General features: G+C 47.5%; 1 protein-coding gene across 1 annotated transcript; it reads right to left on the reverse strand.

Annotated features, from left to right (window-relative positions):
• Window positions 1-131: 131 nt before the first annotated feature.
• Window positions 132-22,875, reverse strand: LOC119966671 (fucolectin-5-like). The gene is made up of 5 exons (XM_038798730.1): window positions 22,833-22,875; window positions 18,338-18,405; window positions 16,698-16,980; window positions 15,035-15,202; window positions 132-281 (listed from the first exon to the last, which is right to left on the reverse strand). The coding sequence occupies exons 2-4, from the start codon at window positions 18,402-18,404 to the stop codon at window positions 15,040-15,042; spliced, it is 513 nt and encodes a 170-aa protein (XP_038654658.1). The 5' UTR covers window position 18,405; window positions 22,833-22,875; the 3' UTR covers window positions 132-281; window positions 15,035-15,039.
• Window positions 22,876-27,431: the final 4,556 nt, after the last annotated feature.

The following is a 27,431-nucleotide window of genomic DNA, read 5'->3' on the forward strand; positions in this document are numbered from 1 at the left end:
TCTCACTGTCCCCCACCCATTTGGAGAAAATGGAAAATTCAATAGAAGTCGGACCTGCTGGATTCCCTTCTGTGATTGGTCCAATCTCTATGCTGCTCTGTGTCACATTTATAGAAAGACAAACAGCCAGGTTTTAATTGATTTGCTTTATTTTATGGAGATGCAGAAAGTCGGGGATTGTGTACATTTGCTGGAACTGGTTGATTGTATATCTGGTTTAATTCAGAGATCCCAGCCGCTTCATGAGTTTCTGATAACTTTCATCTCTGCAGTCGATAACTCTGAGAAACAGAATGAAACACAAGGAGTTCTCCTCAATCAACATGGATGGAATCATCTAGAAAGCTTGGAAAGGGCCGGATTTTACAGCCCTTCCTGCTCGCACGGTCTTCCAGTTCCGCCCATGGTGAGCCACCATAGTGGGTTCCCTGCCGGCGGAATGGGCCATCCAGGCAATGTGCTGGATTCCCCCTTCTCCTGGTGGCCCTGACTCCTGCTGTGATAATTGGGGGCAACAACATCAATATATATTCACATCACACCGATCACATAAGGACAACCTCCCAAGATGCATTGTAAGGGCATTAACAAAATTAGACATGTAGCCACATGAGGAGATATTAGGTCAGAGTAGGATTCATGGAGTTTCTAACGGAGGAAAGTGAGGCAGAGAGCAGTAGAGATGTTTTTTTATTTTGTATAGAACAGTACAGCACAGAACAGGGCATTCGGCCCTCGATGTTGTGCCGAACATTGTCCGAAACCAAGATCAAGCTATCCCACTCCCTGTCATTCTGGTGTGCTCCATGTGCCTATCCATAACCGCTTGAAAGTTCCTAAAGTGCCCGACTCCACTATCACAGCAGGCAGTCCATTCCACACCCTAACCACTCTCTGAGTAAGTAACCTACTGAGGACATCCCTGCTATATCTCCCACCCTGAACCTTATAGTTATGCCCCCTTGTAACAGCTACATCCACCCAAGGAAATAGTCTCTGAACATCCACTCTATCTAACCCCCTCATCATCTTATAGACATCCATTAAGTCGCCTCTCATCCTCCTCCGCTCCAAAGAGAAAAGCCCTCGCTCCCTCAATCTTTCCTCATAAGACCTATCCTGCAAACCAGGCAGCATCCTGGGAAATCTCCTTTGCACCCTTTCCAATGCTTCCACATCCTTCCTATAATGAGGTGACCAGAACTGCACACAATACTCCAAATGTGGTCTCACCAGGGGCCTGTACAGTTGCAGCATAACCCCGCGGCTCTTAAACTCAAGCCCCCTGTTAATAAACGCTAACACACTATAGGCCTTCTACATGGCTGTATCCACTTGAGTGACAACCTTCAGAGATCTGTGGACATGAACCCCATGATCTCTCTGTTCCTCCACATTCCTCAGAACCCTGCCGTTGACCCTGTAATCCGCATTCAAATTTTTTCTACCAAAATGAATCACCTCACACTTATCAGGGTTAAACTCCATCTGCCATTTTTCGGCCCAGCTCTGCATCCTATCAATGTCTCTTTGCAGCCTATAACAGCCCTCCATCTCATTCACTACTCCACCAGTCTTGGTGTCATCAGCAAATTTACTGACCCACCCTTCAGCCCCCTCCTCCATGTCATTGATAAAAATCACAAATAGCAGAGGACCCAGCACTGATCCCTGTGGTAAACCACTGGTACACCTTTTTCCTCTTGACAAGACATTCAACCTCTTTTGTGAACCATGGTTCCCTCACACGGCCATTTCCTCCCTGCCTGACAGGGACATACCTATCAAGGACACGCAGTATTTGTTCCTTGAACAAGCTCCACTTTTCATTTGTGCCTTTCCCTGACAGTTTCTGTTCCCATCTTATGCTCCCTAATTCTTGCCTAATCACATCATTATTACCCCTCCCCCAATTATAAACCTTGCCCTGCCGTATGGCCCTATCCCTCTCCATTGCAATAGTGAAAGACACCGAATTGTGGTCACTATCTCCAAAGTGCTCTCCCACAAACAAATCTAACACTTGGCCTGGTTCATTACCCAGTACCAAATCCAATGTGTCCCCCCCTCTTGTCGGCCTATCCACATATTGTGTCAGGAAACCCTCCTGCACACACTACAAAAACTGCCCCATCCGAACTGTTCGACCTATAGAAGTTCCAATCAATATTTGTAAAGTTAAAGCCACCCATGACAACTACCCTGAGACCTCCGCACCTATCCATAATCTGTTTTGCAATTTCTTCCTCCACATCTCTATTATTATTTGGGGGCCTATCGAAAACTCCTAACAACGTGACCGCTCCTTTCCTATTTCTAACTTCGGCCCATATTGCCTCAGTAGGCAGATCCCCTTCGAACTGCCTTTCTGCAGCAGTTAAACTATCCTTGATTAACAATGCCACTCCTCCACCTCTTTTGAAAATCGCTTATTGTCACGAGTAGGCTTCAATGAGGTTACTGTGAAAAGCCCCTAGTCGCCACATTCCGGCGCCTGTCCGGGGAGGCTGGTACGGGTTTTACCACCTTCCCTACTCTTACTGAAACATCTATACCCTGGAACTTCCAACAACCATTCCTGTCCCTGTTCTAACCATGTCTCCGTAATGGCCACAACATCGTAGTCCCAAGTACCTATCCACGCTCCAAGTTCACCTACCTTATTCCGAATGCTCCTTCAATTGAAGTAGACACACTTCAACCCACCTTTCTGTCTGCCGGTACACTCCTGTGTTTTTTAAATTCACCTATATGTTTTTAGAATTCCCTTTATACCAACGAACCTTACGGGCCACTATTCTAAAAACCGCGAACAGGGAACTTCCTCCCTTACTCCAGTACAGGCCTCTGAGAGTGCTATTCGGGTCAAACTCTCCTTTCAAGTTATCCCCCGGTATAACTCCTACCTTCACTGAAGAATTTTACTTACTTACCCCTTAATGGCATCGATGTCACGGGTCCTGCGTTCTTAAGGAAGTGAAGTAAGCTAATAACCACTTTTTCAGGTTAAATTATTTTATTATTAACATACTCTTTCTATCTCATTAAATTAAAAACATTATTTACTTTTTGATGTTGTCTGGTTGGTTGGTGAGGCCTTCAGACTCTCTCTCTCTCTCTCTCTTTCACTTTCAAGCCTCCTGGTCTTCTCTCCTGGTGCAGTTTTCTCTTTTCCGGCTGCTGTGGCTGAGCTGTCCTTCTTGCTTCTTCGGGTGCCGCTGGTGTTCTGCTTCTGGTGTCTTTGTTCTGCTTCTTGCCTCGTGGGGAGAAAAAGGGGAGGAGTCTGAAGTCCACGCTGGTTTCTTTGTTTCAGCTGTTCTGATCGGGACCTCTGATAAGGATCGGACTTCGGGTCTTAAAGGGGCAGTCCATCACAATTTTCCAACAACACAAAGAGATTTTTTAAAACTTTTTTCTTTTGCCTTTTTCCTGCTGCAGGTTGTAATAACCATTCTGATAGACTGAAATTGCTGCCCACAGTTTCTGTGCCCTTCAGCTGCCACCAACCTCTTGTGGGATCTTTCCCTGCACTCTCCCCGATCAGATGTTGGCAGACCTCTATGTTTCAAATGACACATTCTGTATTTTCCAGAACACCCCGTCTTGACATTTGAAACATTACTATAATTTGGTTTATTGTCCCCCCATCCAATTGTACTAACCTACATCCCTGATCATTGTCATTTGTATGCCTATCATAGACCAGTGTCAATACGAGTCTTGTTTTCCATTTCTGATTGGAATGTGGTAATTGTGATATCTTTTACCCCCCACTGATCCCCTAGTCTTATTAATTTAAAATGTTCAATTGATCCTGCTTGTATTCCTAACTTCCCCATTAATGTCTAACATTGTCGTGAATCATGTAAGTCTGCCAACCCCTGGTTTACATGAGAGAACATCTTTCTGACAACGTGTATATTTTTCATTTCAGCATTTACAAAACCGCATTGAACCGTCTCTTTTTTTTTTTCTCTTCCCAAACAAATTCTCCTTATTGTTCTATACATAGTAAAATTTTTATCTTATCTTAACACCTTATACATTACCTAACCAATAGACTGTGTGTTACACTTTACATATTTTCAACTGTTAACAATTTAATATCAATATCGAAACATCGCTTCTTGGCTTTTGGAACAATCATTATTACATACTAACTAACCCTCTATTAAAACATTCACAGTTTAGAAATGCGGATCAAGTTATTTAACGACACACATACCCCCCTTCTCATATATATACAACAGTCCCTATCAATTTACATGAAAATAAAAAAATTTTCTTATCAACGATTATAGCTCTTCAATGCAATATTGTTTTGTTGCATTGGTAACAATTTTCCCGCCGTAGTATCAAGCTACTGAAATTCTTAACCTATTATCATTGATCATATTGGGGTTCCTCGTCAGTCGCTGCTATCTGCTGCCGAGACCTTAATGATTCCACTGCGTAGTACATACCCCATGGAGACCACAGATCATCCATCAACTAATGTCCAGTTAGAGATGTCTGACCGGGGGTTTCACTGTCCAGTTATAATTTGATATTCTAATTTGCATTTAATTCCCTCAAATTTGTAGCCAATTATATCATTAGTTTCCCCCCAATCCTGTCGAACAGATTCTTCTCTGGAGTGTAGTTCTCTTCCTTCTCGCGAACTGGTTTGTTATTGGAGTGTAGTTCTCTTCCTTCTTGCGACCTGGTTTGTTATTAATTTTTTCCACCTGAAAAAGCAAATGAACAGATCAAGGGTGGAGAGGGCCCTATTCTTTAATTCGGATTATCCCAGAAGTGCCCTCTCCAGGACTTCCGGATTCCTTTTGCCATCATTTCTTTTTGAACTGGTTTATATTCCATATCCTTGATGTAGTCAAGCCTCCTTCTGTCATTGCACCCCTGAGTGAGATTCGAAGAATCTCAAACTCCTCTGATGCTCACTGGGTCGTGTGTTTCAAGCGTGACACAATTTCTTTTGCTCCAGACACCATGCTTCTCTAATTCAATTGTATGTGTACCCAGAATCTGAACAATCTTGTCTTTACATTTTACAGTCTCGCGAATGATTTTCCCCGCAGTCTTAGTTGGTAACTTCACCCAAACTTCGTCTCCTACTTGATAATTCCCAGATTCACTTGGGTCTCCTTGTCCCTGGGGGACAGAGGTTCCAAGGTTGCTATTAAGATCAAATACTATTCTTTCAATGTCTTTATCCCAGCCTTTATTATTCTGATTCTTTATGATCCAATCCTTTACTTTTCTTACAGACCTCTCAGCCATTCCATTACTCTCAGGTGCATATTTCACGGCCCAATTGATTGTTATTCCTCTGTCAGCACAAAAGTTAATAACAGTATTGTTTCTAAAGTGTGGCGCGTTGTCCATTCGGATCGATTCTGGTCTACCTCTGGAGGTCATCATTTCTGCCAATACCCTTTTGGTTGTGGCTCCATTTGCTTTGCTGGTTGCTCTAAGGTCAATTTCTCCCGTGCAGCTATCAGCTTTGACTAAAAAATACAAATTACCTTTGCTGCTTCTGGGAAAAAGTGGTCCTGCATAATCTAATGACCATTCCTGCATTGGTTTCTCAGTTTTTATGCTCCCATATGTTTTATTTCCTCTCTGTCCTCCACAGGCCATACATCTCTCACATTTTCTCCTTACTGCAGTTAAATGTTGTCTCCAATAGGCTATTTTAAGTCCCAACTTCTTCAACTCCCTTGAGACTACAACATGACCCCCATGTCCTGTGGCTTCATGTACTTGCTTAATTATCATTTGATGGTCGGCTGCTGAGTTCCCAAGAGTCCCCAAGATTATTGTCCTAAGTCTGGCTAATTCATCCACTTCCTGATTCCCCTTACACAGTTCCCCAATTCCTTTTGTGTGTGCTTTTTGATGAATTGTCTGGATCTCCATATCGGCTAAAATTTTATCTATCTCTTCCCACTGTTCTTTCTGTTCCAGTAGTTTATTTCTACCGTTCGTCCAACCGTTTAGTTTCCAAAACTCCAAATCTTTCTCCAATCCTTGCTGCACGAAAAAGCTATCGGTTACAACGGTAACTTCCTGCAGCTTTCGCTGGTGACACTCCTTCAACCCTTGCAATACTCCCTCTACCTCAGCTGTCTGAGCTGATCCAATGATTACTCCCTGTTCCTCCACTACTATGTTTCCTGAATTTTTTAAAATGAATGCCCATCTGGCTTGTTCTTCGTCCTTCTTGACTTTACTACCATCAGTATATAATACCCAAGCATTCACCAACTCCGTTTTACTAACTGGCTCATCAAGTTTCTGTCCCTTTTGAATATTATGAACAAACATTAAGTCAGGGTTTAGAAGAATGGTTTCCCATCTTTCCCATCGAGCTGTATTCGCGCCTTGCTGGCAGATCTGTCTCTTGGTTAGCTCCTTTAACTCCAAAAACTCAGTGGTGACATAAATTTTCTTACCACCCGACAAGTTTTCTATCTCTGCTATTCTCTTTGTTATAGCTGCTAGACATTTCTCGATGTTTGAAAACTTTTGTTCAGCTCTCGACCAGTTTCCTGTCAGATGTTTGATAGGTGTCTGATTGCTAAGATTAGCAAGTACCATACCATATCCATTTTTATATATGTCTAATTTAATGCTTAAATCATCCTCTTCTTGTCTCCCAACTAATGACCCCGATATCGCAATTGCTGCCTTTAACTGATCTAACCCTCTCTGGGCCTCGCGGGTCCAAATAAAATCCCCTTTCAAGGTTTGATAAATGGCTTTAGCATAGAGACTGAAGTCCTTCACTACTGGCCTTAGATATCCCAACATTCCCATTATTTTTTGAACCCCTTTTTTCGAAACCGGCGCAGTAATTTCAGCTATCTTCTTCCTCATTTCAATACTGGCCTCTCTACCTTCCTTCGATACTGAATAACCCAAATAGTTGACTTCGCTTCTCCCAATTTGACATTTCTTTAGCCCTATTTTAAAGCCTGCTTCACCAAGTGTCTTAATGATCCTGGCCACTCTTTCCACATGTATGTCCTGATCGTCATCTCCAATTAATATATCATCGATATATACTAAGGCCAAATCATCTTGAATCAGCTCCCTGATTATTGCCTGAAAGTGATTTGGAGAATTAACATATCCCTGTGGAAGTCTACAATATACATAATGCTTAGTTCCAAAGGTGAATGCTGTTTTCTCCCTGCTGTCTGGGTCTAATGGAACACTCCAGAATCCATTCGCCAAATCTATACTAGTTAAGTAAGTTTTTCCCGCGACTTGCTCTAAGGTAGCTTGTGGATTTATTAAATATCTCTTGTCCTTCTTTGTGACTTTATTTAAAGCTTTGTAATTTGTTACCATTCTAAATGTACCATCTGGTTTTCTTACTACCTGAAGTGGACTATTTGTTGAGGCATATGTGACCCCTTGAATAATCCCCTGCTGCTCCAATTCCTTGATTATTATCTCCAGCTCGCTCTTAGCTCCTCTAGGCAAAGGATACTGTTTTTGAGGTCTGTGTTGTCCCCCGTGAATTGTGTGTTGAAATTGCTGGCTAAGCAAACCTGTGTCATTCTTACCTATCGCTAGGTTTGCTCCCATCAGTACTTCTTCCATCTTCTTCCAAGCTTCGTCATTTAAAATACTTTTCTCTTTCTGTTTCCTTATTTCCTCCATGTTATCAATTGGTTTTAATATCCTTATTTTTCCAGTATCTATTTTTATTAAATCTTTCCCTGCCATCAGATTATCAGTTCCTGATATTGCCAGTAATTCTCCCAATCTAACTTCTGGTCTAATATCCTTATTCCCTAATGCTCCTTCTACTATGTATTTCTTTCCTGTCGGATTTCCAGCTTCTTCCCTTATCATTGATATCTCAGCCCCTGTGTCCACTATACATCTTTCCCCCTTGTATACTACTACTAATTCTCCTTTGTCTGTTTCTGTTGTTAGATTTTGTATAGCCTGTTTAAGGGGAGAAGCCGAATCCTGTCCATATATACCGGGGCCTCCTCTGCCTCCTCCTCGGAATCCCCCTCGCGAGCGTCCCGGATACCCTTCTGGTGGTTGATATCTACCTTGCTCAATCCTCCCCTGACCAGCTGCTCTTCTTCTCCTATCCTCAATGAATCTGTCTCTTTCCTCCCGACTGAGGGCTAGGAATTGTCCCCTTGGTAAATAATCTAGATTTTGTGGTGGAGGTGGCCCTTGTGACCGCAAATTATACCCATGTTGTGGCATTGCTGGTTGTGCTGGATTTTGTTCCGATTTGTCAGGTATCTGTCGGTTTGGTGGTCTAATCTGAGCATTTTGTGTTGAAACATTATTTTGGGCAGCTGCTCTTTTTTGTTCCCCTTTTGTGTGTTTATCCTTAAATGCTTTGCCTGCCAAATCAAATTTAACCAGTTCTCTTCCTATTTCTCTTCTAGAGGTCGTTAACAGTATTATTGAGAGGCTTTTTCCTCCTGGAATCTTGGGTCCTAATTCCCTCAGGAATCTGACTACATCGACCCCCTCTTCCTTATTAACCTCATATATTCGGTCGATATATGGTGTGAGGTGTTCCCCTGCATATGCTGCCTCTGTCATCTCTTTCATTAAATTAGCTCTCTCATTTCCCAAATCTAACTCATTTATTAAATCTGCGACTTCGCCTGTAACTATTTCTCCCACTGTATGTAAATCAATCAATTTGGTGGATTCTCCTGATGCCCCCATTTTCTTCGCTAACTGTTTTAACCTCTGTGAATACTCAATTCTACTCTCCCCATGTTTCTTTGGGCCTGCTGTCTTCATTACGGCTGCTACTATTTTATACGGTACCATGCCTCCCTGTCCTTCCTCTGGACCTGGTGTAAATGACTGAACTATTTTCTCACTTCTGGGGCATGGTGTTCTCAAAGGGGCACCTCTATCTGGGTCCCTATATTCGGAGAAATGTATCCGTCGTCGTACCGGTTCTTCCTCAAAATAGGGGGTACCATGTTGTGCAAACTCTTCCACCGATTCTATATATTCTTCAAACCTTGCACTTGGTACCTGGCTATCTCGTGGAGCATAACTTGCCCTATCCATTGGAGTAGGAGCAGTTTTTTGGGGTCTTGGACGATTCTGTATCCTTTCCTGTGGTCTTAGTGCTGCTATTATCTGGCCTTGTGTTTCTGTGCTGTTCCTTACCCTACTCATGGCTCTTCCGAAACTGTCATACCCTTTGCTCATTTGCCAAATTTTAGCTTTGGGGGTAACGTTTGGTAATTCTAGTAATTTCGAAGAATCAATTTGTTGACTTCCGCCTAATATTTCTCCTATTTTAAGTCCCCTAGCTGTAACCTCTCTTTCCCATCCTTCCTGATCTCTATGGTGTACCATTTCTGCTTCTGGATTATACATATAATACGGTACATCCTTATTTACTGGTTGATAAGTGGAAGGTTGTTGGTGTTTCCAGTGATCGCTATAATCCCCTATTTCTAATGGTTTAGAATTTTTTCTATTCCCTATTCCTCTCTTTGGTTTGACTATTTCCTCATTCTCGGATGAGGATGGTAATTCTTCCTGTCCCATCACAGGAGGCGCCATAATCCCAACTATGCCTTGTTCCTCTTCACTTTCTTGTGGTTCAACGAAATGATCGATAAACGCTTCTTTCTTATGTGTGGCAGATTGCTGAGGCCAATTTTCTTCCTGAAACAGACTTGGATCTGGGTATGGAAAATTGTATCCCGTTGGGAAATTTTCACAGGAGTCCGAATTCTCTCGGCTATCTGATTCTAGGCCTGATTCCTCGTCACTTTCCATTTCTAATGGTTCATTTTTCTGCAGTTGTTTTATATATTTGCCTACCACTTCAGAGTTAATTTTGTGTTTACTATGGATCTGTATTATTTCTGTCCTGTTTACTCCGTCAATGATTTTAATCAGTTTGGAACACACTTTGCCCACTTGAGCAGCTGCATGCTTCTGTCTGTGTCCAAATACGATTAGTGATTCAGCTCGCTTTTCAAATGCAAACTGACAAAGTGCTTTAAGGACCCGGACTGAATCTGTATATTGCAGGGCTTTTGGCACTCTAACAAAGAGGGAGATATCTCCGTCTGGATACATATCTCCTGTCCAGGATTTCTTTTGCTCTTTTAATTTCTTCCATTCCCTTTTCATTTCTACATTTCTCTTGACCGTATCCCAGGGCATGAGAATTACCCTAATTGCCATTTTCGGATTTTTAGTTCTGTTCCTGGTTGTCCCTTTCAGGTGCACTCTGAAATTAAGGATAAGTACCCTTTCTGGGCCCTATCCAAGGCTGACCAAGGCACTATCTTCCTGCTCTAGTTAAGGGTCGATTGATTATTGGTTTCTGAATATAAGCGTCCCTATTTTCCAGAAAATGTCCGCACAATCCGCCTTACTCTGAGGATGATTTATTCTTTAGCCCCTACTCTGCTTAACTAGAAACTTCTAATATTCTAGCCTCGCTTTACCTAGAAACTTCTAATATTCTAGGCTTTTCTTGGGAACTAGAAACTTCTAATATTCTAGCCCCTACTCCGCTTAACTAGAAACTTCTAATATTCTAGCCTCGCTTTACCTAGAAACTTCTAATATTCTAGGCCTCCACGCTGGGCGCCATGTTTTTTAAATTCACCTATATGTTTTTAGAATTCCCTTTATACCAACGAACCTTACGGGCCACTATTCTAAAAACCGCGAACAGGGAACTTCCTCCCTTACTCCAGTACAGGCCTCTGAGAGTGCTATTCGGGTCAAACTCTCCTTTCAAGTTATCCCCCGGTATAACTCCTACCTTCACTGAAGAATTTTACTTACTTACCCCTTAATGGCATCGATGTCACGGGTCCTGCGTTCTTAAGGAAGTGAAGTAAGCTAATAACCACTTTTTCAGGTTAAATTATTTTATTATTAACATACTCTTTCTATCTCATTAAATTAAAAACATTATTTACTTTTTGATGTTGTCTGGTTGGTTGGTGAGGCCTTCAGACTCTCTCTCTCTCTCTCTCTTTCACTTTCAAGCCTCCTGGTCTTCTCTCCTGGTGCAGTTTTCTCTTTTCCGGCTGCTGTGGCTGAGCTGTCCTTCTTGCTTCTTCGGGTGCCGCTGGTGTTCTGCTTCTGGTGTCTTTGTTCTGCTTCTTGCCTCGTGGGGAGAAAAAGGGGAGGAGTCTGAAGTCCACGCTGGTTTCTTTGTTTCAGCTGTTCTGATCGGGACCTCTGATAAGGATCGGACTTCGGGTCTTAAAGGGGCAGTCCATCACAATTTTCCAACAACACAAAGAGATTTTTTAAAACTTTTTTCTTTTGCCTTTTTCCTGCTGCAGGTTGTAATAACCATTCTGATAGACTGAAATTGCTGCCCACAGTTTCTGTGCCCTTCAGCTGCCACCAACCTCTTGTGGGATCTTTCCCTGCACTCTCCCCGATCAGATGTTGGCAGACCTCTATGTTTCAAATGACACATTCTGTATTTTCCAGAACACCTGCGACCTTGATAACCTCCTCAGTACCTCACTACTCTCAACACTGGCTTCTGGACTACAGCTCGTTTTCCCATCCCCCTGACAAATTAGTTTAAACTCCCCCCCCCACGCTCCCCCGAAGAGTCGTAGCAAATTTCCCTCCCCTCTGGTTCAGGTGCAAACTGTCCTGTCTGTACAGGTCCCACCTTCCCCAGAATGTGCTCCAATTATCCACGTAACTGAAACCCTCCCTCCTACACCATCCCTGCAGCCACGTGTTTATCTGCACTCTCTCCCTGTTCCTCACCTCGCTAGCACGTGGCACCGGCAACAAACCAGAGATGAGAACATGGTTTGTCCTGGCTCTCAGCTTCCATCCTAGATCCCTAAATTCCTGTTTTAAATCCTCGTCCCTTCTCTTATCTATATCGTTGGTACCGATGTGTACCACGACTTGTGACTGTTCCCCCTCCCCCTTAAGGATTCTGAAAACACGGTCCGAGACGTCACGGACCCTGGCACCCAGGAGGCAACATACCATCCGTGAGTCTCTTTCGTTGCCACAGAACGGTCTATCCGTCCCTCTAACTGTCAAGTCCCCAATAAATATTGCTCTCCTGCTCTCCCTCCTTCCCTTCTGAGCCACACGGACGGACTCAGTACTGGAGATCCCTTCACCGTGTCTTACCCCGGTAGGTCGTTCCCAAGATGTGGGAGTCACTGGCTAGGCCGCCATTTATTACCCATTCCCTAATCCATAGAATCCACTGACCCTCCACCTCACCTAAGCCCACTCCCCCCTCCTATTTCTATTACCCCACGCATTGATCATGGCCAATCCACCTAACCTGCACATCTTTGGACTGTGGGAGGAAACCGGAGCACCCGGAGCAAACCCATGCAGACACGGGGAGAAGATGCAGACTCCACACAGACAGTGACCCAAGGCCTGAATCAAACCCAGGTCCCTGTTGCTGTGAGGCAGCAGTGCTAATCCCTGTGGTGTAGGTACACCCACAGTGCTGTTAGGGAGTTTCAGGTCTCTCCCAGGATTGTGCCAATATCACGGGATTTATGCCCGGCACAACGCGGCCACAAGATCACCCCCATTGTGTGCAGCTTTGATTGCTTTATCTCACAGAGGATATACTTGTCATAGAGGGAGTGCATTGTGGGTCCCTGATTCCTGGGATGGCAGGATTGTCGCCTGAGGAGAGATTGGGTTAACTGGGTCTGTATTCACTGCAATTTAGAAGAATGAATGGAGATCTCATTGAAACATAAAATTCTGAACGGGCTGGGTGGACTGGACATAGGGGTAGTTTCCTCTGGCTGGGGGGGGGGGGGGGGGGGGGGGGGTTGAAACAAGGAGTCACAGTCTCAGGATACAGGGGCGGCCATTTAGGACTGAGATAGGAGACATTTCCTCACTTAGAGGGTGGTGAACCTGTGGAATTCTCTCCCACAGAACGCTGGATACCAAGTCACTGAATATATTGAAGAAGGAAATGGATACGTTTCTCCACTATAAAGGCAACAAGTGGCACAGGGAGAGAGCTGGAGGATGGCGTTGTACAGGGAGAGAGCTGGAGGATGGAGTTGTACAGGAAGAGAGCTGGAGGATGGAGTTGTACAGGGAGAGAGCTGGAGGATGGTGTTGTACAGGGAGAGAGCTGGAGGATGGCGTTGTACAGAGAGAGAGCTGGAGGATGGGGTTGTACAGGGAGAGAGCTGGAGGATGGCATTGTACAGGGAGAGAGCTGGAGGATGGGGTTGTACAGGGAGAGAGCTGGAGGATGGAGTTGTACAGGGAGAGAGCTGGAGGATGGCGTTGTACAGGGAGATAGCTGGAGGATGGAGTTGTACAGGGAGAGATCTGGAGGATGGCGTTGTACAGGGAGAGAGCTGGAGGATGGGGTTGTACAGGGAGAGAGCTGGAGGATGGGGTTGTACAGGGAGAGAGCTGGAGGATGGTGTACAGGGAGAGAGCTGGAGGATGGCGTTGTACAGGGAGAGAGCTGGAGGATGGCGTTGTACAGGGAGAGAGCTGGAGGATGGCGTTGTACAGGGAGAGAGCTGGAGGATGGAGTTGTACAGGGAGAGAGCTGGAGGATGGCGTTGTACAGGGAGAGAGCTGGAGGATGGGGTTGTACAGGGAGAGAGCTGGAGGATGGGGTTGTACAGGGAGAGAGCTGGAGGATGGCGTTGTACAGGCAGAGAGCGGGAGGATGGAGTTGTACAGGGAGAGAGCTGGAGGATGGGGTGGTACAGGGAGAGAGCTGGAGGATGGGGTTGTACAGGGAGAGGGCTGGAGGATGGAGTTGTACAGGGCGAGAGCTGGAGGATGGGGTTGTACAGGGAGGGAGCTGGAGGATGAGGTTGTACAGAGGGAGAGCTGAAGAATGGCATCGTACAGGGAGAGAGCTGGAGGGTGGCGTTGTACAGGGAGAGAGCTGGAGGATGGTGTTGTACAGGGAGATAGCTGGAGGATGGCATTGTACAGGGAGAGAGCTGGAGGATGGCGTTGTACAGGGAGAGAGCTGGAGGATGGCATTGTACAGGGAGAGAGCTGGAGGATGGCGTTGTACAGGGAGAGAGCGGGAGGATGGGGTTTTGCAGAGAGAGCTGGAGGATGGCGTTGTACAGGGAGAGAGCTGGAGGATGGGGTGGTACAGGCAGAGAGCTGGAGGATGGGGTTCTACAGGGAGAGAGCTGGAGGATGGGATTGTACAGAGAGAGAGCTGGAGGATGGGGTTGTACAGGGAGGGAGCTGGAGGATGGCGTTGTACAGGGAGAGAGCTGGAGGATGGCGTTGTACAGGGAGAGAGCTGGAGGATGGCGTTGTACAGGGAGAGAGCGGGAGGATGGAGTTGTACAGGGAGAGAGCTGGAGGATGGGGTTGTACAGGGAGAGAGCGGGAGGATGGAGTTGTACAGGGAGAGAGCTGGAGGATGGGGTTGTACAGGGAGAGAGCTGGAGGATGGGGTTGTACAGGGAGAGAGCTGGAGGATGGGGTGGTACAGGGAGAGAGCTGGAGGATGGAGTTGTACAGGGAGAGAGCTGGAGGGTGGAGTTGTACAGGGAGAGAGCTGGAGGATGGGGTTGTACAGGGAGAGAGCGGGAGGATGGAGTTGTACAGGGAGAGAGCTGGAGGATGGAGTTGTACAGGGAGAGAGCTGGAGGATGGGGTTGTACAGGGAGGGAGCTGGAGGATGGAGTTGACACAGAGGATCAGCCATGTTCATATTGAATTATGGAGCAGGCTCAAAGGACCGAATGGCCTAATCCTGTTCCTATTTTCTATGTTGCTGTGAGTTGTTACCTAATGGATGAAGGGACATTGGACCCAGCCCCTCGTCAAACAATCCATTGTCTGTTTGAGGGAGGGACCACTGATCAGCTCCAAATCCTGAAAGCAGCTCCATGGCCTCAGGTCAGTACCACAGGGGCAGGTAGGGGGATAACATGGGGAATGGGATCAGAATGTGGACTGGACTAAACCCCAGGATCCCGCGGGGGTGCAGACTGCCCAGTGGTTTGATGAAAGGTGAGACAATTTCACTTACCGGCTCTAACAGTCATCCCAACCTCTCTCGCTCCCGTAAATCTCCACCTCACAGAAATTCAGGTATTCATGTCTTCCTGGGATGATGACATTTACGTAACGGCCGCGCATGTGTCTACATTCAAAGGTTTCAGCCTGACCAGCTGCGATGAAGTTGATGGTGGCACATCTGGAAAAATAGCTTCATGTTAAAATCGGAATATATGACCCATGTAGTAATAATAATAATCTTTATTGTCACGTCACAAGTAGGCTGACATTAACACTGCAATGAAGTTACTGTGAAAATCCCTGAGTCGCCACATCCCGGCACCTGTTCGGATACACTGAGGGAGAATTCAGAATGTCCAAATTACCGAACAGCATAGGCTGGATTCTCCGCAGCCCCGCACCGAAATCATGTTTGGCGCAGGGGCAGAGAATCGACTCTTACGCGAGAATCAGGCCCGGCGCCGCTCCTGCGAATTACGCCACAGAGCTGGGGGGCCATTGCCAAAGATTTTCCCAGCGATACTCCGCTCCCAGCAGACTGAATTCCCGACAGCATGGTTCTGGTTTAGCTCACTGGGCTAAATCGCTGGCTTTTAAAGCAGACCAAGCAGGCCAGCAGCACGGTTCGATCCCCGTACCAGCCTCCCCGGACAGGCGCCGGAATGTGGCGACTAGGGGCTTTTCACAGTAACTTCATTGAAGCCTACTCGTGACAATAAGCGATTTTCATTCATTTTCATTTCTAAACACGTCAGGCCAGTTGTGAGACACGCATGGCCACTGTGGACGCAGTCCTGGCGGGGGTCAGGGGATCACACCGGGGGGGGGGGCCTTATGGGCAGGTCAGACGAAGCAGCACAAGGCAAATCAGTGGGCATTGTTTCCTGGTCCGAGTCTGTCATGGCGCTCGGTGTGACCGCCGCCGTGCGCATGCGCGGACTCCCAACCGGAAGTGCGGGGGCCCATATTCGCAGTCAAAGCTGTGTGAATTACTCTGGGTCCATGTCAGCAACTTCAAGGTGAGTGAATAGCTCTATATTTTCATGAAAGTCTAGAGTAAAATCCAGCGTTTTTACACCAGCATGAGGACATGGCCCCATTTTTGGAGAATCCAGCCCCACGTCTTTCAGAACTTGTGGAAGGAAACCGGAGCACCCGGAGGAAAACCACGCAGACACGGGAAGAACGTGCAAACTCCACACAGACAGTGGCCCAACCGGGAATCGAACCTGGGACCCTGGTGCTATGAAGCAACAGTGCTGACCACTGTGCCACCATGCAGGTGCCTGAGTGCTCAGCACAGCCATTAGCAACATCTCCAAATAACAACAAGATGCATTGATAGAGTCTCCAATACAATAACATGTCCCAAAATGCCCCACAGGGCTGAGTATCAAATATAATCTGACACCAACATATCGACAGACCTGTACTTACAGCTGTGAGCCTAACGTAGCTCAGTAAGATCCCATCAATGGCAATGAGAAAATGGACCAGTTATTTTTTTGAGTGACGTTAGTTGGGAGAAATGTTGGCAGGAATACTGCAAAGTTTAATAGCAGCATCTACGACATACATTCCCAACACATCCATCCCCTCCTCCGACTCAATTACTGTGGCCCCTTGCACCCACCCTCACCCCACAGTAGGCTATATTCCCCTCTCCACCTTACATAGGATTGTTGTTGCCATTATTGTTCAGCGAGTCTCCAATCCGAATCTCTGCTCCGTTGAGACGTTGGGGACAACAGTCCCCTCTATTGGTGATTCTGACTGAGTGTATCTCGTGCGACCTGAGTAAATCAGCTCTCCACCAAGGATTCAGGTCATTTTTTGTGGACATGCAGGATGCTCTCTCCCAAATGGAATCTGTGTTTCCATCCACAGCATTAATCGCAAGGCCAAGATAATTATAGACACTGGACTGTGTAACTCGAGCAATGCCAGATAGATTCACTGCAAGAACAAAACATTCACTGAAACCTCACGCACCATCATTCTCACATTGATAGACTTTCACTGCATGAAATGTGGAACAAGCTGAACAACCCAGATCTGCCTGATAATCAATGGAAGCAGCAGAAAGCTTAAAGCTCAGAATTGGGACAATATTGGGCTGGAGTTTGCTGGGGAAATGACTGCAAGTTAATGACACACTGTGTGCAGCAAGGTCAGGTTAAGAGCCACTCTGCGAATTGCGAATTTGAAAGTTGGTTCACGCTGAACTCTGAGGTCACCCTTCAACATTTTAAAGAGACAAACGAAACCCAGCCTGACAATCCTTTCCTGATGTGTAAGCCCACACGTTACTGGTATCATCCTTGTGAATCTACTCTGTCCAGTGCCTCTATATCCAGGTGACAATGTGGAGACCAGAACTGGACTCAGTCCTCTAAGTAGTCAAACCAAGTTGCAATACAGGTTTGGGGTAATTTCCATACTTTTTAATTCTTTCCCAACCTCTAAATAAATCTGGTGTTTGGGGTCTTCCTCAGATCCCTTTGATCCTCGAGCCCACCCAGATCGTTCAATCTGATTGTTTATGAAAAGTAACAAGAACACTTAATCCTATTGATATAACCTGACAGTAGAACTGAGGAGTAGAACATAGATGAGAAATAGGTGGAGGCCAAGGAGAGATTGTTGGGGGATACCAGAACCACCTCAGCAGGAGCAGAAAGAGAAACCATTGCAAAGGATTCTCTGGCTGCGATTAGATAGATAAGAATGGAACTGGGAGAGAGCAGCCACACCCAGCTGGACAACAGTGTTGGAGGAGGATGGTGGGGTCAAACCATGTCAAAGGCTGCAGACAGGTTGAGAGGGATGAGGAGGAGAGTTTACTTTAGTCACAGTCATATAGGCTGTAATTGTGACTGCTCTGAGCCGTTTCAGTAATGTGGATGGACAGAAAGATGATTGGAGGGATTCAACAGGAAATTTCCTGGATCATTGGCATGGATTTGGGAAACGGGAGCACTTTCAGGGACTTGGGAGAGGAAAGGGAGGTTGGAAAGGGAACAGACTGTACAGACGGCAGAGTCGAGGGTTTGTTTTAGAGGAGAGGGGTGACAAGGCATAGATTAGCCAATGGAACAGTGCCTGAACAGACAAAATCTTCATAACATTAATCTCTAAATCTCTCCAATGGAAATACTATGAGTTATTAGTGTGAGGTTATCTGTAAACTACAGAGTCGGCAGTGGGCCAGATACTCCCAGATAAAGCCTCCAGTATCTTAGAGAAGGTAACCCAGAAATTGCACAGTAACAGGAAAATCACTAGATTTCACCAGAAACCCTGGGATTCTTACCGTGTGCAAGTCCAAATTTGAGGATCAGAGTGAAGCAGAGAACTGTGGACAGCATGATCATCCTCATCCTCAGGATCAAAACATAAGAGGCACCAAATTAGGTTAGAGTATACACGGACCCTTCCTCACCTCATAAATGTTCTTTTCCCAGCTTTCCCCCCCAACTCTGCAACCCCCCCTCTCACCCTGCCCCTGGTCACTGTGAAACCTGTGATGGGGGTTCAGGAATCATCCCCTTGATGGGGGTTCAGTAATAAACCTGCGATGGGGGCTCAGCAGTAAACCTGTGATAGGGGTTCAGTAATAAACCTGCGATGGTGGTTCAGTAATAAACCTGCGATGGGGGTTCAGTATTAAACCTGTGATGGGGGTTCAGTAATAAACCTGTGATAGGGGTTCAGTAATAAACCTGTGATGGGGGTTCAGTATTAAACCTGTGATGGGGGTTCAGTAATAAACCTGTGATGGGGGTTCAGTAATAAACCTGCGATGGGGGTTCAGTAATAAACCTGTGATGGGGGTTCAGTAATAATCCTGTGATGGGGGTTCAGTAATAAACCTGTGATGGGGGTTCAGTAATAAACCTGTGACGGGGGTTCAGTAATAAACCTGCGATGGGGGTTCAGTAATAAACCTGCGATGGGGGTTCAGTAATAAACCTGTGATGGGGGTTCAGTAATAAACCTGTGATGAGAGTTCAGTAATAAATCTGTGATGGGGGTTCAGTAATAAACCTGTGATGGGGGTTCAGTAATAAACCTGTGATGGGGGTTCAGTAATAAACCTGCGATGGGGGTTCAGTAATAAACCTGTGATGGGGGTTCAGTAATAAACCTGTGATGGGGGTTCAGTAATAATCCTGTGATGGGGGTTCAGTAATAAACCTGCGATGAGGGTTCAGTAATAAACCTGCGATGGGGGTTCAGTAATAAACCTGCGATGGGGGTTCAGTAATAAACCTGTGATGGGGGTTCAGTAATAAACCTGTGTTGGGGGTTCAGTAATAAACCTGTGAAGGGGGTTCAGTAATAAACCTGTGATGGGGGCTCAGTAATAAACCTGTGATGGGGGTTCAGTAATAAACCTGTGATGGGGGTTCAGTAATAAACCTGCGATGGGTGTTCAGTAATAAACCTGTGATGGGGGTTCAGTAATAAAGCTGTGATGGGGGTTCAGTAATAAACGTATAATGGGGTTTCCCACCAGTAATAAGCGGGAATTAAACTGTGCTAAACCTGCCCCTCCAACAAAAGTGTGAGGTGATTCATTTTGGAAGGAATAACAGGAAGGCAGAGTACTGGGCTAACGGTAAGATTCTTGGCAGTGTGGACGAGCAGAGAGATCTCGGTGTCCATGTACATAGATCCCCGAAAGTTGCCCCCCAGGTTGAGAGGGTTGTTAAGAAGGCATACGGTGTGTTAGCTTTTATTGTAAGAAGTGTTACAACACCAGGTTAAAGTCCAACAGATTTGTTTCAAACACGAGCTTTCGGAGCACTGCTCCTTCCTCATTCACCTGAGGAAGGAGCTGCGCTCCGAAAGCTCGTGTTTGAAACAAACCTGTTGGACTTTAACCTGGTGTTGTAACACTTCTTACTGTGCTCACCCCAGTCCAACGCCGGCATCTCCACATCTTAGCTTTTATTAGTAGAGGGATTGAGTTTCGGAGCCATGAGGTCATGTTGCAGTTGTACAAAACTCTGGTGCGGCCACATTTGGAGTATTGCGTACAGTTCTGGTCGCCACATTATAGGAAGGATGTGGAAGCATTGGGAAGGGTGCAGAGAAGATTTACCAGAATGTTGCCTGGTATGGAGGGAAGATCTTTTGAGGAAAGACTGAGGGACTTGAGGCTGTTTTCGTTAGAGAGAAGAAAGTTAAGAGGTGACTTAATAGAGGCATACAAAATGATCAGAGGATTAGATAGGGTGGACAGTGAGAGCCTTCTCCCGCGGATGGTGATGTGCAGCATGAGGGGACATAGCTTTAAATTGAGGGGAGATAGATATCGGACAGATATCAGAGGTAGGTTCTTTACTCAGAGAGTAGTAAGGGCGTGAAATGCCCTGCCTGCAACAGTAGTACAGCCCCTAACAGGGGCTGGTTTAGCACACTGGGCTAAATCGCTGGCTTTGAAAGCAGATCAAGGCAGGCCAGCAGCACGGTTCGATTCCCGTAACAGCCTCCCCGAACAGGCGCCGGAATGTGGCGACTAGGGGCTTTTCACAGTAACTTCATTGAAGCCTATTTGTGACAATAAGCGATTTTCATTTCATTTCATTAGTGGACTCGCCAACATTAAGGGCATTTAAATGATCATTGGATAGACATATGGACAATAAAGGAATAGTGTAGATTGGCTTTAGAGGGGTTTCACAGGTCGGCGCAACATCGAGGGCCGAAGGGCCTGTACTGCGCTGTAATGTTCTATTGTTCTATAAGTGATTATTATTATTTAAGGTGATGCACCCCTGTTTTGAGTCCCCCCACCCACCCACCAGAGGAAACCTGTTCTCCATCTACCCTATCAAATCCCTTTCTCATCATCTTAAACAGGCCTCTTGTCAGTAACCCTGTGAAATATTCCAGCTCCGGAATCCTGTTTTCTATCCCACAGTTTAATTTGTGATACTTGGCGAATCCCGCCAACACTCAGGAAGCTCAGCACCACCCAGGGCAGAGCTTGCGTGGGACCCCGTTCACTCCCCGAGGCAGCTGTGTGTACCGTGTGAAAGATACACTGCAGCAACTGGCCAAGGATCCTTTCACAGCACCTTCCAACCCTGCAACCTCTACCACTTAGAGGGACAAGGCCAGCAGGTGCACAGGAAAACCATCACAACCTGAAATCTCCCCTGGAAAGTTAGACATTTCAAATACACACTTTCTTGTACGGAGACAATTCGGTGAATTATGTTGGTTTATTGGAGGAGGAATTTCAAAGAGGTAAAAGTATCAGAATGATTGATCTCACCTAAAACTCAGTTGGAATTCCGTTCAGAAGGACAAGGGTCACAACAGAGTGTCCAAGGATGTGAAAGTGAGAATCAGGATCTCCTTACCTGGAAATACAGATGTAATTTCATTCTGGACATGATCTGTCTCCCCCTGCACAGAAAACCCCTCAGTATAGCTCTCCTGGATCCTCGACTGCCTCACAAACAGACCGCAATAGAACATACAGTGCAGAAGTAGGCCATTCGGTCCATCGCGTCGGCACCGACCCATTTAAGCCCTCACTTCCATCCTATCCCCGTAACCCAATAACTCTTCCCAACCTTTTTGGTCACTAAGGGCAATTTATCATGGCCAATCCACCTAACCTGCACGCCTTTGGATTGTGGGAGGAAACCGGAGCACCCGGAGGAAACCTACGCAGACATGGGGGAGAACGTGCAGACTCCACACAGACAGTGACCCAGTGGGGAATCGAACCTGGGTCCCTGGTGCTATGAAGCCACAGTGCTATCCACTTGTGCTACCGTGCTGCCCAAATTTGTCAGGATAGGTAACAGCGCCTTCTCCAGAATAGTCCTCAACACCAGTGCCTGGCACAGATGTGTGCTCAGTCCTCTACTGTACTCCCTATACACACACATGAGTGTGTGGCAAGATTGAACTCCAAATCAATCTATGAGTTTGCGGATGATACGACTGTGGTGGGCCGTATCTCAAACAATGACGAATCAGACTGCAGGAGGGAGATAAATCATGATGTACGATAGAGAGCATCCTATCCGGCTGCATCACAGCCTGGTATGGCAACTGCTCGGCCCAAGGTTGCAAGAAACTGCTGAGTGTGGTGAACTCAGCCCAACGCATCACACAATCTTGCCACCCTCACATTGATTCTGTCTACACCTCTCGCTTCCTCAGGAAGGCAGGCAGCATTATCAGAGACCCCTCCCACCCAGGCTTTGCCTTCTTCCAGACCCTTCCATCAGGCAGAAGGTACAGAAGTCTGAAGACTCGCAGATCCAGACTGAGGAACAGCTTCCCCACAGCTACTAGACTCCTCAACGACTCCCCCTCGGACTGATCTGTTCCCTGTAAGAACACTATTCACGACGCCCTATGCTGCTCTTGCTCATGTATTTGCTTTGTTTGAAAAAAATGAAAATGAAAATCGCTTATTGTCACGAGTAGGCTTCAAATGAAGTTACTGTGAAAAGCCCCTAGTCGCCACATTCCGGCGCCTGTCCCGGGAGGCTGGCGCCGTGTTCCACACTGTAACCAATCACTTTTTGTCGATGTACCATTTGTCAATGTTCTGTGTTGTTTATTCTTTTGTCTACTCTGTACGTACTGTGTACGTTCCCTCGGCCGCAGAAAAATACTTTTCCCTGTACTTCGGTACATGTGACAATAAATCAAATCAAAATCCAGTTAATCATTAGGATATTAGAACGTCCATTCAGCTAAATTCTAAACTCATTACTAGAACTAAATTAAGAAGATATTGATAAGGTTCCCGAGCGATTCATACTTTTGCTTACCTCAATCTGGGTCTTCTCCAGTCTAATGGTGTCCACTCACTCCCTGGGTTAAATAGAGAGCACATCAGTCACGAGGAAATTATACGGCCACACGATTGGTGGGAAATTACTCATCATCTGAAAATTGGTCAGGAGATTTCACAAAGTTGTAATTGTGAAGAATTATCACTAACCTGGGTGGATGTTGTGTGCTCACTTGTTCAAATATTGGAACACGTCGTTAAGATTCCGAGAAGGAGCTCCTGAAAGGAATATTTAATTTTGAACGATCCAAAACTAAACATTAGGGTTGTGCCTGTTTAAATCTATATTTTTGTATGGTGCAGCTCCCATATTCTGAGCACGATGCACAAACATGTTTTCCATCTCAGAGGCAATTTCTCACTCACTATTGTCTCCCAACATCTGCCTTTCCCAGACTCCTTTCTGTATATTGCCCATACTCAGTGCTGCTCCCAATTCCATTCTCTGTTCACAGGGTTTTTCACCATTTACTGGATTTGGGTTCACTGGCGAGGTCAGCATTTATTGCCCATCTCTAATTGCCCTTCAGAAGATGCTGGTGAGCTGATTTCTTGATATCGCTGCAGTCCATGAGGTGTACGTACATCCACAGTGCTGTTAGGGAGGGAGTTCAAGGACTTTGATCGAATGGCAGTGAAGGAACTGTGATATGTTTCCAAGTCAGGGTGGTGAGTGATTGGAGGGGAACCTCCAGGTGGTGGGGTTCCCAGGTATCTGCTGCCCTTGTCCTTTGAGATGGGAGTTGTTATGGGTTTGGAAGGTGCGGCCGAAGGAAACCTGATGAGTTCCTGCAGTGCATCAGGTAGATCAGCTATTTTCAAACTCAGTGTCGCGATCCGCAGGTGAGTCGTGAACTGGCATCGAGAGGGTCATGGAGCAATTGGTCCTGCCGTTCCCGTGGTGCTCCCGATCGCAGGAGAAGCGCCGAACAGCCGCTATCGGCTTTTACATGGAGAATTGCAGCCACGGCCACCTTTTAAATGCAGGTAGAGATTAGGCTGTGTGTGGAGTCTTCCGGCCAGTAGTGGCAGCAGAGAGTAGATCACGTGAATTGATGTGAAGCTCCGTCCCGGGTCGTCCTTTTAGCACCAAAGCAGGGAGCAGATTTGCTTAAATTTTGCAGCTGTCGGCAAACAAGACAGGTGAACTGTGAAGATCAATGTTTATTTAAAGTAAGTGATGGTCAGAGAGTCAAATAGGCAGTTTACCTATTGGGCAGGATCTCACAACAGAACCTGCTGGTGAGAGCTGCACAGGAGAGTCCAGGGCAGGACAGAGCAGTGGTGTTGTTAGAGCTCTAAGGCCTCTGGTCAACAGCCCTGAAAATACAAACTTAACTCGAAGGAGAGAAATAGAAAGATGATTTCTTGAGGTATGGTTTTGTCAATAGTGCCAATGCAAATAAGGATACAAAGCCCATGTGTGATATATGCAAAGTACTGGCAAATGAGAGGAGAAGTTTCAGATATTGGAAGAGAAGTGGTGGGTGAGAAATTCCATTTGAGGTTGAGACCCCAGAGTCAGTTATTCACTTCCAGCTGACTCCAAATGAAAAGACTACGCTGCTGCATCTTATGTATAATGCCACATTAAACACACACCAAAAGCCCCTGAGGCTGTCAGCATTCTGGAGTAGCATCTCCCAGGAGTATCCAGTGCTGAGTAAAACAAGCATTTTGTTGCTGTTGTTCTTCACAACGACCGACATTGGTGAGATTGGATTTTGCATTTTCATAAAGATTAAGACCGCACAAAAGGACTGTCTATACCTGATGGGCACATTGCCTTCTCCTGCTTTGGACCTGATTGGAGTGAGTTTGTGAGGGCCAAGCAGGTTCCCCTTTCGCATTCAAAGGTAAACGAAGATGACGTGTGCCACAAAGGTTGGTTGGCAAAAGTGGGTCTTGGGAGAAATGGTTTGAAAAACTCTGATGTAGATGTTACTCACGGCTGCTACTGTGCGTCGGTGGTGGAGGGTTTGAGTGTTTGTGGAAGGGGGAGCAATCAAGTGGGGCTGCTTTGTCCTGGATGGTGTTGAACTTGTGTGTTGTTGGAGTTGCAATCGTCCAGGCAAGTGGAGAGTATTCCATTACACTCCTGACTTGTGCCTTTTAGATGGTGGACAGGCTTTGGAGGGGGGTCAGGAGGTGAGTTACTCGCTGAATGGCGATAATATCTTCAGGAGTCTCGAGAAGGTTAAACAATGAAGGTTTACTTCTGCAAAAAGATTAATGGCCGCAATGTGGTTTTAACAAATAGATCCCAGCCAGGACTATCGATCATGCCGGTCCCAATTCAGGCCGATTTTTAAATACCTGGTTCACAAACACCAGTTGCTAGGCCTCCCCCCTCAGTGGGGGAGCACCTATTCCACGCGACCCACAGGAAGATCTGTTGGGTCTTACCCGTGGGTCAGGGTACCTCCCCATCGGTCTGGGACCTCCCCGTGTGTCTGGGTTCCCCCCGTGGGTCTGGGACCTCCCCGTGGGTCTGGGACCTCCTCGTGGGTCTGGGACCTCCCAGTCGGTCTGGGACCTCCCCGTGGGTCTGGGTGCTCCCCGTGGGTCTGGGTACCTCCCTGTGGGTCTGGTTCACCCCCCGTCGGTCTGGGACCTCCCCGTGGGTCTGGGACCTCCCCGTGGGTCTGGGACCTCCCCGTGGGTCTGGGACCTCCTCGTGGGTCTGGGACCTCCCCGTGGGTCTGGGTTCCCCCCGTGGGTCTGGGACCTCCCCGTGGGTCTGCGTCACCCCCCGTGGGTCTGGGACCTCCCCATCGGTCTGGGACCTCCCCGTGGCTCTGGGTCACCCCCCGTGGCTCTGGGTTCTCCCTGTGGGTCTGGGTTCTCCCCATGGGTCTGGGACCTCCCCGTGGGTCTGGGTTCTCCCCGTGGGTCTGGGTTCTCCCCGTGGGTCTGGGTGCTCCCCGTGGGTCTGGGACCTCCCCGTCCGTGGGTCTGGGTTCTCCCCGTGGGTCTGGGTGCTCCCCGTGGGTCTGGGACCTCCCCGTGGGTCTGGGTTCTCCCCGTGGGTCTGGATCACCCCCCGTGGGTCTGGGACCTCCCCGTGGGTCTGGGACCTCCCCGTGGGTCTGGGTTCTCCCCGTGGGTCTGGGTTCTCCCCGTGGGTCTGGGACCTCCCCGTGGGTCTCGGTTCTCCCCGTGGGTCTGGGTCCTCCCCGTGGCTCTGGGTCACTCCCTGTGGGCCTGGATCTTTTCCGTGGGTCTGGGTTCCCCCCATGGGTCTGGGACCTCCCCGTGGGTCTGGGTTCTCCTCGTGGGTCTGGGTCACCCCCCCATGGGTCTGGGTGCTCCCCGTGGGTCTGGGACCTCCCCGTGGGTCTGGGACCTCCCCGTGGGTCTGGGTCCTCCCCGTGGGTCTGGGTCACCTGCCGTGGGTCTGGGTCACCCCCCGTGGGTCTAGGTTCTCCCCGTGGGTCTGGGACCTCCCCGTGGGTCTGGGTCTTCCCTGTGGGTCTGGGTTCCCCCCGTGGGTCTGGGTCACTCCCTGTGGGTCTGGGACCTCCCCGTGGGTCTGGGTTCTCCTCGTGGGTCTGGGTCACCCCCCCCCCCCCCGTGGGTCTGGGTGCTCCCCGTGGGTCTGGGACCTCCCCGTGGGTCTGGGACCTCCCCGTGGGTCTGGGTCCTCCCCGTGGGTCTGGGTCACCCCCTGTTGGTCTGGGTCACCCCCCGTGGGTCTGGGTTCTCCCCGTGGGTTTGGGACCTCCCCGTGGGTCTGGGTCTTCCCTGTGGGTCTGGGTTCCCCCCGTGGGTCTGGGTCACTCCCTGTGGGTCTGGGTCACTCCCTGTGGGTCTGGGACCTCCCCGTGGGTTTGGGACCTTCCCGTGGGTCTGGGTTCCCCCCGTGGCTCTGGGTTCCCCCCGTGGGTCTGGGATCCCCCCGTGGGTCTGGGTTCCCCCCGTGGGTCTGGGTCACCCCCCGTGAAATTGCTAACCAGACCACCTATACCTTCCTCCAGGTCATTTATGTAGATCACAAACAACAGTGGTCCGAGCACGGATCCCTGTGGAACACCATATGGCGCTAACAATTGCACACAAAGACGAGAGACATGTACAATCGAGGCTTTATTGCTGTGTGATGCTATTCCTCCGGCTGCAACTGTAGACTAGGGTCTCAGTGACTCACACGCATATTTATACACAAGCTCCCTGTGGGCGGAGCTAGCCGGCAGTGGCTTACCGGAGGAACCTGTATTACAGGTACAGCCATACATCCCCCTAATGCAAGTACGCATATCTACAGTAGTTATCACCATATTCACCCCCTGTAAAAAATGAATCCGGTGGAGGTGACGTGTAACTATAATACAAAGGATGATATATTTACAAAAGGATTCAAACAGAGAAAACCAAGAGTCCATCCGGTTAGCAGGTTACAGGTTTAGCAGAATCGGCGGTCGAACGTTCCGCTGTGATCGGTGAAGCTGTGATAGCGACGTCGGCACAGGCGGTGATGGCAACGATGGTGCAGGTGCTGGCGGTGTTGGTGCTGGCTGCTGGCGGGATGACTCCGAGAGCGAGCCAAAATCTTCCGTGTCCTCCAGTGTGGGCAGGG

Source organism: Scyliorhinus canicula, chromosome 5 (genome assembly GCF_902713615.1).
Source record: "Scyliorhinus canicula chromosome 5, sScyCan1.1, whole genome shotgun sequence".
Taxonomy (NCBI): domain Eukaryota; kingdom Metazoa; phylum Chordata; class Chondrichthyes; order Carcharhiniformes; family Scyliorhinidae; genus Scyliorhinus; species Scyliorhinus canicula.